This window comes from Anastrepha obliqua, chromosome 5, assembly GCF_027943255.1.
Source record: "Anastrepha obliqua isolate idAnaObli1 chromosome 5, idAnaObli1_1.0, whole genome shotgun sequence".
Taxonomy (NCBI): Eukaryota; Metazoa; Arthropoda; class Insecta; order Diptera; family Tephritidae; genus Anastrepha; species Anastrepha obliqua.
In genome coordinates, this window is record NC_072896.1 from 6,289,519 (window position 1) to 6,305,340 (window position 15,822).

Genomic DNA, 15,822 nt, shown 5'->3' on the forward strand with positions numbered 1-15,822 from the left:
GGCCGAACTCGTCGGCATGAGTGAGAGACATGAGTACCAACATATCGCCACAAAAAAATCGAAATGCGAATATATGTAACCTGCGAGAATTCAAAATTCGCGATACTTTTTGAACACACCTCGTATGTCTGTAATTAAAAAAAACCTTTTCATAAGCTCATATAGTTGTGTAAGTCGTGTAAGATCACAAAAATTCCTTATATAGAAATTTGGGTAATACTGCTTGAATGATAGTTCTTGGCTGGATATAAATCCGGGTCGTTCTGGGAGCGTAGAATCGACTGTCGTGAGAACGACTGTCAATCAAAGGTAATGGGACTGATTTTAATAGCGCTTTCAGTGTCACCAGAGTGCGTTTCAGCGCGCATTATATTTAGGCTTATTCATCTATCCCACTAGGTGCCGCTGTCGTCAAAATGCGTCTTATTTTGAAAATTTGTATTTGAGGTTCAAAATTTTTGTTTTAGTTTGAATACAATTTCTCATAAATCATTACTTTATATACTCGTATAAGAGCAGTATACACTTTTTCGTATATTTATTTCAGTTCAAATGCCTGATAAAATTATCAATTCAAATTATTAAAATGTTATTCGCAAAATTAAGCACCCAAACAGAATAATTAATTTTTTGGCAAAGGCATCAATACGTCAGTCATATTTGACACACGTTTGACATATACAAATAGGCAATAGTAATAAATTTATTTAAAAAAGAGTTAAAAAAAGGCACATTACTTATGATGCTCTCCATTTCAATCCAACCGGGCTATTCGGGTCATGTTCTTCAATTTCGATGTAACTCAAATATGTTGCTCTCTGGTCAAAATAATGAGACACGTATTTTTTTGTTCACTCGAAAACATGTAAAAACAATTGCAAAAAAGTAGTTGCAAAATAAAAAATTTTCAACTACTTTTTTGCAATTGTTTCTACATGAAGTCGCTCGTGCAAGTAATGACGATCATTTTGACTTCGGAATCATTAAAATCGGTTCATTTTTGACTAAGTTATGAGCATTTAAAAAAAAATTTTTCTAATGTAATTAAAAAAAAATCGATTTGAGCCGAAAAACAAAATTGCCGATAAATTTTGACCAGAAAGCAACATATTTGAGTTACATCGAAATCGAAGAACATGACCCGAATAGCCCGGTTGGATTGAAATGGAAAGCATCTTATTTTATTGGAAATTTGATATCAGAGCAGAATTACAGATTGTGAGCCCCGCAAAATTCTCTTAAATGTTGAAGAGAAAAACATGTAAAGTTCGGTAGTAGCTATGACAGAGAATTATTGAAGCGAATTATTGCCACGCCGATAAAAACTCTGAAAATTAAATCAAAATCCTTTTGAAGATCTTCATATGCATTATAATGGACACAGCTAAACATTTTTAATATTTTTCTAACTTCACTTTCAAATAAATAAAAATGTGCCGTGCCCCATTGAAGCCAACAAAAGGCAAAATATCAATGCTTACGGGCTTACTGACACCAGAGTAAATTTTTTTTCTAATTTTTATTTCAATATTGTTTTCAGAAAAGTTTGAGAACTTAAAATAAAAATACAAAACAGAAATATTGTTGGAATGAAATGTTTTTATTATTATCTGGCGTTGTTCCGTTGTTAAACGATTCATTATAACTTGAATTACTGCACAGAAATGTCAACACAGTTTGCTATCTCAGCTGACAAACCACAGTTATCGATATCGATATTTCTCATGCGCCTAAAAAACACCCGATAGCTTTAAAAAAATATTGTTTAATCCAAAGTGATTATGGAGGAGACTTACATAAGTTTTAATAGAAAAGTATTCATTAACCTTTTTGGTTAAATTTCAATCAAAAAAAGTGGTAGCCAAATTTCCTTGAATGAGTATTTCTAGTGTAATTAAACAAAAAAAAGGCGAATACGTAGTAAAATTTTTTTTTTTTTTGTTTTTTGCCATTAAGAAATTTAACTTAACCAATTTGTTTTAAATTCGTATTTTTTACTTTTTGGCGTCTAATGACAAAAACATTTTTCTACTCAATTTTGTTTGGGGATTTGAGAGCCTAACTCGAAACGCTACAAAGCACTGCGCAGAATTCATCTAATTTAATTCTTCCAATTAGGTCTTCTATAAACTACTTTTCATAAATTGCATATTTCTTACATTTCCATAGGCGCAAAATATTCCGGTAAAGAGTTTTATCAATTTACGTTGTTGTTCTCCCCCAATGCCACGTTTTTTAGCAACTACCCTATTTTAGTCTACATTTACTTTAGAAATCTTATCAGTTGTTATTTCATTCAAGTCTTTCACTATATAAGTAAAAATGCTACAGTCGTTACTAACTTTTTTGCGGGTTTCGCAATCAGTTGGCTGCGCAAAAGAAGGCAGTTCTACCTATACATGTAAGTAGATATATTTGTATGTATGTGTGTTTTCATTGAACATACTTTAAAACTAAGGAGACGGTAATTACTCTCATTTTGACTAACACCCATTTTCTTTGCGCTCTTTTCGTCTTCATAGTCGCCGTAGCCTTATGACACAATTTTTGCAATTTAAAAATGCTTTTTGTTCTTGGGAGGTAAGGGAAGAAGTTATTGTATATTTACTATTACCTTATATATTTGGGTATATGCAGTTTAAAATCAAGTATCAATCAAATCATCATCTAGAATTTTTCCTTTAATAATCAGTTACTTTCCATTTTCAATTAGACTGATAAGTGTCCAAGTATTGTCGATTGATTTGACACCTAAGCGAATCGATTTGAAGCTTGCATTTTTCATACTGTTTTATATACTTGCCTTAACGCACACACACATTTCATAGCGTTGATTTATTGCAAATAGGTAATAAAAAATAAGAACGACATTCTTATTTTAAACGACTTAGGGAATAGCGTCGCACAGTGTAACGTGTCCGTATAAGCATTGATCAAAATGTGTAAAAGTGGTCCAATTTTGCTGAAAATGTGTTTATGCTCTACTTTTACTTAGGAAAAAAGAATAAGAAATATGGGTAAGATTCCTCAACTGTTAGGCCTTCTCATCTTTTGAGCGGAAATATTAAATTTGAGCCGGTTTTGATGAAAGTATTATATTAGTAGCTGTAAAGTTTAGCTATATAGCGATGGGCTTTACGATTAGAAACTCCTTACCTGGCATGTTGTTGTTGTTGTTGTTGTTGTAGCAGTAAGAGAATCCCCATCAGTGTAGAGTATATCATGGGTCGTCTTCGTCAGGCCATCTAAAGGTAGTCCTAGGAAACATTATGTTTCGACAGGTTGGGTCCAGAGGGCGAGGGGTTGTTATATGAGTGGGTTTTAAAGGCCATGTGAAAAGGTGGCTAGTGTCGTGCGGGGTGCCTTCACATGACGGACATAAGTTAGGTATGTCGGGTTCAATTCTGGATAAGTAGAAGTTTAACTTGCTACAATATCCAGAACGTAATTGTGCCAGTGTTACGCGGGTCTCACGGGGAAGCTGGAGCTCTTCATCTGCAATGGGTGGTGGTTGAGCTCCGATTACGGCATTCACTGTACGGGAACTTATGAAGGTGGTAACCGTCTCCCGGTGGATGTCGTTTACTATCTGTCTAAACACTATACGGTCCAGTAGGCCTCTGTTTGCTTTGTCTTGGATCTCATCGGCGTAGTGTAGTAGGTGTCTCCTGACGTGTCTGGCAGGCGGCTCTGGCTCAAGCAGGTGTCTGCAAGGGTGAAACCTACGGTTGCATCCCAGCAGGAACTGCTTGCTGAGCAGTTTGTTATGCTCCTTGACAGATAGCATATTTGCCTCGTTGTGAAGGTGTTGTAATGGGGACATCAAGTTTAGAACCGGCCGGCCAATTGCCTTAAATGTCGACAGCAACAATTCTTTGTCTTTGCCCCAGGTGCTGCCGGCAAGCGATTTGAGGACCTTGTTGCGATTGTGGACTTTAGTGGCAATTGCGGTTGTGTGCGCAGAGAAGGAGAGCAAACTGTCGAAGATTACACCCAAAATTTTGGGATTGTTTACCGGCGGAATTGGTGTGTCATCGACTTTTACCTTCAGGGGCAGATGCCTTGCCTGACATCTAGTGCTATGGTAGAACCAACCATATTTTGTACCAACTTCTGAGGAAATTCCCTTACGAGGCATTTTCAGTAACAAACAGTGAAAAAATTTGGATATTTCAATGCAAATTTGTTATTTCAAAATAGACTGCAAGGCTACTGCAGCTATTAAAAGCAGTTGGAATAATCTAGCACCAGCATTCAACTTGGCTGAACTTGGATGAGAAAGAAGTATGGAACCTACGATGGATTCCAAAACGAAGAAAAGAGTTTTTGCTGAGTTTAAGGCTTCGTAAAGTGATTTCTGTATGAGTTATAGAGTTAGAAGGTGGTTCGAATGGCACTTGCTTCAAGTAATGCACTACAGACTTCTGGGGAAGATCTTATTTGAGGGACTGAATAGTTCAGGCAAACTCTTGTTTGAAGATATGACTAAGATTTGCCAAAAGATTGGGATAGTTTAAGAGGGAGTGAGCATTAAAATTAATAAATAATTGGTGCGTACACTTCTGTTACTCTTTCCACAAATGCAGGAGCCTACAGCTTTGAACCGACTCTGTACGGCAAATGGTTCTTATGAGGAGCTTTTTCATGGCAGAACTACACTCGGAGGTTTGCTATTGCCTGTCGAGAGACGACAGCTATTAGAAGAAGTTTTTTCTATTATTTGATATTCATGCGTGGAGATTCAAGCTACACATTCCCGAATGATAGTCACGCACCAACCAATTTGGCTACGGCCACCGAAGCGGGCATTGAAGTGAGAAATCTTTCCATAATGAGCCTCTATTGCTCTGGTGCTCTATGTGCAGAGCATTAAAGTGTAGTTTGGGTTCTCTCACACTCCAGTGACTTGCTGATTTTTATTGCCAGATCTCGATTACTTTTAAACTAGTTGCTTCAGGATGAATTGCGTAGCTGCAAGCAAACGTGCACACATAAACTTGACATTTGTATTTTGGAGAAATCTATGCTCTAGTCAAAAGAGTATCATTTAATTGTTTCTGTACTTCAAATAGCTTATGAAAATTCATTCCAGAAACATCGTTCAACATGTATACAAATATATATGTACAAGTATGTGCCCATTTATGTATGCCATGCTACGTTTCCAATTTTAAATCCCACACTCACTTCAAAAAACGCTACACAAAAAATAATAAAAACCATCAATGAACTATAAATTATCTTGGCTTTATCAACACAAAAAAGGGACAATGGAAATAGACGCTGAACAAACCATTAAAGCGAGCGAAAAACTAAAAATAAAAATAAAAATAAAAGATTAAATTAAAAATAAAACTAAAGCTGAAAATCTCAGGTGGCGCGCACGTCACTGCAAGCAACTCACGTCAAAATATAGTAGATATACATCCACATGCATACATGCATTCACAGATAGAAACACACGAGGGTACACGTATACATATGTTTTTCCTTTTTCCACTCCCCACCATGCGTCATCCCATTGTAGCCGCATACTACAAAATATAAAAAATACAACAATCAGTTCTGCATACACACATCCATAAATTGAAGCAACACAGATGTCCGCATGCCGCGTCTATCAGCTCTTCAATTTCCACCTATGCACCTCTTCGGACTTCCCTTTGAGAACTGCCAGCAAAGGCTTTTCCGCTTCTGCTCGAACTGAGACTTATGGGCGAAAACGTAGCAATTGAACGAAATTTTGAAAAATTATTTGTTTTTCTACATTTTTTCTATAAAATTGCTCATATTGCGTATTTATAAAAATCTTTTCTGCATTTTGGCATTTAAACTACTATTTAATTTTCGGTAGAATGTTAAATTTCATTTTTCGAGTAGTATCGAAACGAGTGTCCACATCGAAAGTTGAGTGGAATGGACGGGAAGCGTCGATTTCTTTTTTTCGTGCGCTATCCAAAAGCGGGAAATTCTATTGAAATGCAATAAAAAATCGAATATTGTAGTTGTTGTAATTGGTTTTCTCTAATCGAATAATGGTGAAAGTATGAACACGAAGTTAAACGAAAATTGCGGTTGCCAAAGGAATAATACAAAAACAAAAAAAAAAAAAACAAAAGAAAAAAAGTAGAATGCAATATTTGTTAAAAAAAACATGAAAATATACTGTGCAACTGTAATTTACAAAATTTGTAATTCATAAATTTTTAGGTATCTAAATGTACTAGAAAATAAAAAAAAAATTGTTTCTAACCACAACCAATGGAAAATATTTTTAAGGTAAATCAAGCACTAATTGTAGCTTTATTTATTATTACTTGTATTTTTTATATTCGCCAATACTTTATGGCTTTTCTCCAATCCACTTTCTCTATTCTGGCATTGTTTACTTTCAATTGTTTGTTGTTTATGATTTTAATTGATAAAATTTAATGCTGTGGTCAACCACATGACTTAGGTTTTTGCAATAGTATTGGTTTCCATTTGTTTATTTTTTAGCAATGTGTGTGTGTATAAAATCTAATGTATATTTATGATATAGATGTCAGTCCCGATAAAGCGGGATTTCAAGTTATTGTAGAACCAGGTATTTTGAAACATTTACTGTCTCTTTATAAGATAAAGAAATCTGAAAGGAACAGTTGCGTCCCTAGTCGGGATTAGATGTGGTATTTGCTTTCGTTTGCTTTCATCACGTCATTGTGATTGTATTAGAATATTCGTGAGTGCCAGAGATGTCAATCCCAGTAAAACGGGATTTTGCGTTATTTTAGAACCAGACTTTTGGGATACTTTATTGTCTTTGCAAGAAATAAAAATTTGAAGGCAACAAAATTGAGCCTAATCCAAAAATTTCGGGTTTGATATTATATATATATATATATATATATATAATTGACGCGTACACCTGTTTTGGGTATTTGGCCGAAGCCCCCCCTCCTATTTATGGTGTGCGTCTTGATGTTGTTCCACAAATGGAGGGACCCACAGTTTCAAGCCGACTCCGAACCGCGAGATATTTTTTATGAGGAGCTTTTTCATGGCAGAAATACACTCGGAGGTTTGCCTTTAACTGCCGAGGGGCCACCGCTATTGGAAAAAATTGTTCCTGCAATTTGGTCTTTCACCGGGATTCGAACCAACGTTCTCTCTCTGAAATCCGAATGGTAGTCACGCACCAACCCATTCGGCTACGGCGGGTTTGATATTGCCCACTGATATTATTTTTAGTCTAATTTACTATAAAATGGCATCTACTATTCAAATGCCACAAAATTTTTACCCGAATACCGGCCCTTGATAGAAGTAGAATCGGGATTGTGGGGTATAAGCATAAGTTAACTTCCCAAACGCGCTCCAGACTTCTTGTTGAGATGGCCTTATAAGCGCACATATTTACTTAATTCTTACACACATATTTAAAAATTCTTAAGGATACCTTAAATAAGAGAAATAACAAAGAAATCGAAAATTATTTGAAGAATCTGACTCCCTATCAAGATACAAACTACTCTTTATGGAAATGTAATATACTAAAAAATTAAAAACTCAAATAAAACATCAACCACCACTAAAAAAAGATGACAATTCATGGGCTGTTACAAAAGAGGAAAAAGCGAAAACATTGGCAAATTACTTCGAAAAAGTCCTATCAAATGACGAAGAAAAGAAAATCAACAACCAAAACAATTTCCACTCTGATTTTACAAAAATAAAAAGGACGAGTACACACGAAATAATAGCTTGCATCAAAAAAGGAATAAAGCATAAAAAAGCTCCCGGATATGACATGATAACAGGAAAAGCATTAGCGGAGCTACCAACCAAGGCATATATATACTTGCGAAACGTTTTTAATGCAATGTTACGCTTACAATACTTTCCGAAGCTCTGGAAAGTGGCAGAGATTATTCCATTGCTAAAACCGGGTAAAGATCCAACTACCGTGGCATCATATAGACCAATAAGCTTATTACCGACAATATCTAAAATTGCTGAAAAATTACTGCATGATCGGATAAGCCAACTTCTAGACCAAAAACGTATAATACCGGATCATCAATTTGGACTTAGAAAAAAACATTCGACTATTCAACAGATCCATAGAATTACAAATAAAATCCAATCAGACCTTGAAAACAATCGATACTGTGCCGCAGTATTTTTGGAAATAGCTAAAGCGTTTGACAAAGTGTGGCATAAAGGCTTACTTCACAAAATAAAAAGAATGCTACCTTTTGACTAATATCTCATCATAAAAAGCTATCTAACCGACCGAAGCTTCTATATTAAATATGACAATCAATGTTCAGGTATTCATCAAATAACTGCTGGAGTTCCGCAAGGAATCGTTCTTGGCCCTCTACTATATGTTTTATTCACCGCAGATATACCACCTCCTGACGAAACTAATTCTTCAATTGCTACGTTCGCAGACGATACAATACTATTAGCGTCAGACAAAAGCTTAATTATCGCTACTGAAAAACTGCAGCGATACACAAACGCAGTTAAGGAATGGTTTGATAACTGGTGCCTAAAAATAAATGAAGACAAAACCGTACAGGTTAAATTTACCGCAGCTCCAATTAAAATAAATGATAAAGCAATTACAATAGAATCAACTACTAAATATCTGGGAATTCACTTGGACTCCAAACTAAATTGGAATCACCACATAAAGCAAAAGGTCAAACAAATAAAAGAAAAACTTCGACAACTTCATTGGTTAGTCTGCTCCAAATCCAGACTCACTATACAGAACAAACTGTTAGTGTACAAAACTATGATTAAACCAATCTGGCTATATGGATTACAGGTGTGGGGAACGGCTAAAAAAACTCATATAGAAAAAATCCAACGACAGCAATCAAAGATTCTTCGAATTTTGACCATGTCTGACAGGTACACGAAAAATGATGACATCCACAGGACTTTTAATATAGCAAGAGTAGACGAAGAAATCAAAAAGATAACAACAAGGCACTTTGAAAAAATACGCACACACAGTAATGCAGAAATTAACAAACTTCTTGAAACGGAAAGAAACGGGAAAAGGCGTTTAAAGAGAACCCGACCAAGCGATCTAGTATGAGAAATGCTAAAAAACCATAAATATGTAAAAAAAAAAAAATTAAAAATAGTTGTAAAATGTAATCATGTAAAGTGAAACTTGTATTGTATTATTGTATATTATTTAATTGCTATTGTTTCGTTTATTTTAATTTTATCGCTTTTGACACTGGCCATTAAGCGATGTATATAAATCCTGACCAAATTGTTAAACAACATACTTAATGTCAAAGGACAGATATATAAAATAAATGGGGAATCAAAAAAAAAAAAAAATATTTACTTAATAACACATAAGCTGAAAAATCCCGGGCCTGTATTCATCAATGCTATTTTCATCAAGAACAAGACAATCATTCTAGCGGCGCTCTAACATTTCAATACCACTCTTGTAGAACAATTTATCTTTTAGCTCAAAATAGGCCTCCGTTTCAGTGATAATCTCTTAATTCGAGCGAATTTTCTTACCGGTAGTCGCTGAGAGGCAAATCTGGCGAATATTATGGAGGTGAGAGCAATTCGGAGTTCAATTCATGAAGTCTTACCATTGTTTTGATTGACTTGTGACACGGTTCGCTGTCTTAATGGAACAAAACAGTGAGCAAACGCGGCATCCACTTCGAGCAGAGCTTTCAGTAAGAGCTCCCAGTAAACTGGCCTTGTCTAGTGTATCGTATCCCTACCGTATCCCAGCAGAGCTTTCTCACAGTCAAATGTTCATGCAAAATAAAGCCATATAAAGCCAAAACGTTATATCTTTACGATGTCAACTAACTCACGCAACTTCACTTTTCGATCATTCAAAACGATTTGGAGGACTTTTTTTGTAGTTTTCTGGTGTTACCGCCTCCTCGGACGTCCACTGCCTTGTGCATCATCGGTGTCTCTACGTGAAGTCATCGTTTCATTGTTGTTTCTGATGAAGCGGAGTCCCTGTAAAACTTTTTTCGCTTGAACAGTGTTTTCCCCATCAAGAAGCAGTTTAAAATCAAAACGTGAAATTCTTTTTGATCCATTGTTTTGAAAATAAAAAAAGTAGCTTCACTATTAGCACAATAACTCACGAACTGTTGAATATAATATCTTGAAATTTTAACAGCTGCCTTTTTTAAGTTAGTACTAAGTTAAAAAGAGGTGATTGCAATAAAAATAGTACCATCTCTGTGTTAGGCCCGAGTCTTTTTAGCCCATGTCTTATAACTCAATATACCGTTAAATAACCCGTCGTAGAATCCTAAAAGTGTCTTCAAGCACAAAAATATATTCGGGTGTTATTTTATGGGACTTCTCCTCTAATGTTATCTACAAGCAGAGGAACCTACCTAAGCCTCGAAGCTTTTTCATTATAGAAATGTACTCGGACGTTTGTTTTTATCTGCCGAGAAGTGACTGTTATTGGAAAAAGCTGTTTATATCATCGGATATTTGTTGGGAAGCACTCAGCGCAGAACAAAAAATAAGCTGTGTACGCTCAATTTTCAAAAATCCTTTAATAAAAATGGGTCTGCCTCTATTAAAATCACAGAAAAAAACAAAAATTCGAAAGCATATATCAGGTACTCATAGATAGAAGATAGAAAGAAAAGAATTGCGTGTTTACCAAATTATTTTTAAAATCCTATAAATTCGCCTTTTGTGCTCACCTGTTCTTAACATTTTTTCGTAATTAGCTAGAGGCTGAAATTGAGTACAAAAATAGAATGATTTGAAAATATAAAATAACTTTTTTTACTTTATTTTATTTCAAGCGGAAAATAAGAAAGAATAGGGTTTAAAAAATATGAAGAAATTAGTTTTGTACAAATTTTATTTTTGTTATTTTTACACGTGTACATACATACGGCCGCCGTAGCCGAATGGGTTGGTGCGTTAGTACCATTCGGAATTCAGAGAGAACGTTCAAATCTCGGTGAAACACCAAAATGAAGAAAAGGTGTTTTTTATTAGCGGTCCCCCTCGGCAGGCAATGGCAAACCTCCGAGTGAAAGACCATGAAAAAGCTTCTTATAAGAATATCTGCCTTTCGGAGTTGGCTTGAAATTGTAGGCCCCTCCATTTTGTGGAACAACATCAAGACGCACACCACAAATAGGAGGAGGAGCTCGGACAAACACCCGAAAAGGATGTACGCGCCAATTATATATATTATATATATATAGTGAGAGCCGAAATAAAGTGTACACCAGATATTGTTAAGTTTTCACTATTTGTTTACTTCTTCTATAATTTAAATTTTTTGCTTATAAAAATATGGTTCACTAAAATTAAACCCATTTAAACTAAGGTTTCGAACGTAACACAAAATTTATAAAAATTCTGCAAATGTTCAGCAAAATTTCACAATTTTTTCAGGAATTTATAGAATTTCAGGTATGCAGTTTTGTAGATTATTGAATTTTGGCATACTAAAATACAAAATTTAAGAAGTCGAAAAATTTCGTTGATTTTTGGCAATTTTTTCTGCTGACGGTATAGTGTGTTTTTTTCCATATAAGAAAATTGTGTCGAATAGAGAAAATGCGCAAGACCGCTTTCTAAAAAAATTGTCAAAAATCAGTGTAATTTTGAATGTACTTAAAACTTGCACTTTATTATACCAAAATTGAATGATCTACAAAACTAGATAACCCAAATTTTTCTAAAAATTCTAAATAAAAAGTCTGAAACTCTGATAAAAAGTTGCCGAATTTTTACAAGTTTTATACAAAGTTCGAAACTTTAGTTTATATGGCTTTTATTGTAGTTGAACTATGCTTAAAAAAATTAATAATAGAAATTTGAAAATAAATAAATAAATAGTCAAATCTTAACAATATGTGGTGTACACTTTATTTTGACGCTGACTGTATATATACATATTTTATGTTGTTTTATTTATATTTAATTTATTTTTTTGTTTTATTTTAATTTAATATAATTGAATTTTACTCTAAGGTAATCTAATTTTATTTTTATTTTATTGTGTTAACATTATTTTATTTTATTTTTATTTAATATAATTTAATTCCATCTATTATTAATTTCATTTCATTTTAATTTAATTTTATTTCATTTGGTTTACTAATTTTGATTTATACATTTATTTTGTTCTACCTCAGTTCAATTTTATTTACTTTTATTATATTTTAATTTAATTTAAAAATTTAATTAATTTTTTGTTTGATTTGGTTTAATTTTTTTTATTTATTTTATTTATATTTTATAATATTTTGTTTTCTTTATATGAAATTTATTTGTTTGTTTTATTTTAATTTATTGTACTTGAATTTTACTATATTTTTTATTATATTCCTTATTTGATGTTAATCTGAAAATTTATTTTAGTTTGTCGTATTTAAAATTATTTTAGTTTATTTTGTTTTATTTAATTTAATTTTATTTTATGTTATTTTATTTGAACTTAATCCACCTCGGCTATTGCCGGAGATTACACATCCCGGATAAAATTTTCAAGGGATTGTGCTCTGGAGGAGCGTGGTCCAAGTTCTACGCCCATGCGATTGCTATTGCTTAAATATTTAAAAATCTACGAACTATTGCACATGTGTCCAGTATGGTGGACTTCTGCATGTCTTCTAGAAGGTGTTGGCAGTCATACTTCTTCAAGTTTTTTATTAAATGCTTTGGCACTAATCCAGTGGACGATATAATTATTGCAATTATATTCACTTGCCTCGCTTTGTACATCCGTTCAATTTAATTTATTTGTATTTTATTTTATTTTACTTTATGTTATTTTATTTTATTTTATTTTATTTTATTTTATTTTATTTTATTTTATTTTATTTTATTTTATTTTATTTTATTTTATTTTATTTTATTTTATTTTATTTTATTTTATTTTATTTTTATTAACTTGAATTTAATCTAATTTTTTTTTATTAATTATTTGAATTTAAATATTCATTTTATGTTATCTCAGTTTAATTTAATATTATTTTGTTATATTTTTATTTCATTCGAAAATTTATATATAATATTTTATTTTATTGTTCTTTATTTTTTTTAATTTAATTAATTTTTTTATTTGGTTCAGTTTTTTATTTTATTTTTTCATGTTATTTGTTTTGATTTAATTTGTAAAAGTAGTTAATTTTATTTTGTCTTTTAATTATTTTATTTTTTAGTATTATTTTTTATTATTATTTTTTTTATTTGACTTTAATTAATTTATTTTATTTTACTATATTTTTTCTATTTTGTAATATTTGATTTTGTCTTATATTATTTCTTTAGGGACATTACCTCGCCAACCTTCATACAAGCACCAAAAATTTCAGAAGTTTCAGTTGCAAGCAAATACCGAAATTTCATTCCAAACGTTGGTCTGAGCAGTGCTTTCCGAATTTGTTTGTTCGACAGACCAATTTATATTTTTTTTAAATTTGTCGCCTAAGGTTGTAATAAATAAAAACTCTTGAACTTTTTATATTAATGATTTTAACAACTAGCACAAAGGCTGGAAGGCCATGCTGCGAGGTAATGAGGAATTAAAGGAACTACATATGTAATTCTTGATTTGTTTCTATAATGGCCCCTTGAACTCCCGAAGTATCTGAGCATCGAAGTATCTGAGCGTTGGATGGCAGTGCTTTGAATGTGAGATTTATTCAATGTTGAAAAATATTATATAGAGTTCGGGTTTTTTTTATTTTCAATTTTTGTGATAAAATAATCTAAAAAAAATTTTTTTGAGGAAAAAATCTATTTTTTTATTAAAATAACTTGCATCACTTGGCCTGGAATCGCTCTATGGTTGTTTTCTGCTTTTTTCTATATGGATCAGGTTCACAGTATATAGTAGTCTATGTTGGGAACCCCTTTTTATTAAAATCATGCATACCTACTAACACATATGCCTATTCATATCCCCATGCACCAACGACGAATGCAGCCAAGTAACCTTGGCCGCTCAAACATGCCGACTAAAACAAAATAAAAGCAAAATGAACTCCTTAATCATTTAAATAACCTCTTACTAATGTACCTTTATATACTTCTTATCTTTCCAGATATCATTTTCGCTTATCGAAAATTTATTAAATTCTGTACGAATGCTGAACTTGGTGCTGTAGAGAGACAATAATAATACGAGTAATAATAAACAAAAGTAAAATTTCGATGACTGTTTTGCGCTGTGGAATCTAACTGCCGCTTGCCATTTTAATCTAAGCAAACGTGTTAAAGCATCAACACGAAATTCAATCAACGACTACGTTAAATATCTGAATATCTAAATATAAATACACACCTACATAAATTGCTTGTTAATTGCAGTAACTGCTAAAAAGGCAAAACGTGTAGTGCACTGCATATTTGATATAGCAAATCAGTGAGACAAAACTTAGCAGCGATTACACCAAGGAAAAAAAGCACTGGTGTCTCTTGTGGAGTGATTGCATAAGCGAAAGTGCAACGAAAGCGGCATGCGATTGTTGCAGCTGACGTCAATAACGGAAAAGGAACACCAAATTTTGGGCTGCGCCAAAAGAGAAAGGCATTTATTTTAAGAAAGGAATAATTGAAGAAAAGCCAAAACCAAAAAAACAAAAGCAGAAATTGCAATTCGTGATAGGAGAAAATTAAAAATTAAGCTAACAAAATGGAGCATTTGGATTTGGCAGGTGTGATCAATACACCAGTAATGTGGAATATGTCGGCATTCGATCAACAAGGTGAGTGGAAATTACTGCATACTTACCTACATAGATATGCAAATCAGTAGCACGAGTTTACCAAGCGGTGGGGGGAAATTAGGACGGACAGGAAGAGACACAGAAATAGTTTAAAAAAAACATGGTTAAAGAAGCAATAGAAAAGAGAGGTTTTCAGTGTTATCGGGGTGATACGGAAATATGAAAGGTTTTTAAGCTCTATAAGCTCAGATCTGTCTGCCGATTGAGAGCAAAGAACCTCTAAGGCAGAGAAGCTGGAACTCCAACACGTTTTTGCATTAAATTTTCCGCACATTCGCAAAACTCAGAACCGATTTGGTTAAAGAGTTGCACAGCTTCTCTGTTCTCCTCTGAGAAGCTGATAAAGCCAGTTGAAATCATTCAAACCATCTCCCTCGTGCGATGTAAGTCTTACATAGGCTGACTATCAGAGCTCAGAGTTGAACGGGTGTGGTGAATGCAAATGCACACCAGAACTGTATAACTGTGAAGGAGACGATGCTACATGTGGAGCTATGATGAGCTAAGAAATTTGGATAGCTAGGCAACTGGTTAGCTGCGAAGCTCTAGCGGCTGTATAAGATGGAGTTTATGGTATGCAGCAGTGTTTTCATTTCCACGAATGGTAGATCTCAAAGCATTTAGAAAACTAGAGCAATCAAGAATTATTAAATTTCTGGCATAATGGGTTCTTGAATGTAATGTTAATGACAAAATGGGGAAATACCTATATCAGAGATAAAGATTCGCAGGTGAAAATATTGTAGAAGTCGCCATGAAGTCAAAGACGAAGAAATGCTGTACTTTTCTCACAGAACATAGCGTTGGAGCTGTTTTTGACGGCCTGCTCAGAGACTGCCTGCTACCACAAGGGTAAGCTATCGGAGCCATTCGAAGCTTAAGGTGGAGTTCGCAAGGTAATAGGCGGCGACCTTGAAGCAACCTTAAGCCCACTTCACGACTGCGGTCTTAAATCTTAAATGGACGATGGCTAGCACGCTGAAACACATCGATTATGCTGACGGCATATGCCCCCTTACACGCCACCTAACCGAACTTAAGTAAATGAGTCTGG

The 15,822-nt window shown here is 33.6% G+C and overlaps 1 protein-coding gene across 1 annotated transcript in view; it reads left to right on the top strand.

Annotated features, from left to right (window-relative positions):
* LOC129247321 (serine-rich adhesin for platelets-like) overlaps positions 1-15,822 on the top strand; it is a 67,695-nt gene that overhangs the window by 24,231 nt on the left and 27,642 nt on the right. Inside the window, exon 2 of the mRNA XM_054886405.1 lies at positions 14,085-14,747. Coding sequence (XP_054742380.1) covers positions 14,675-14,747 — 73 coding nt within the window. The 5' untranslated portion in view covers positions 14,085-14,674. The remainder of the gene's footprint in view (positions 1-14,084; positions 14,748-15,822) is intronic.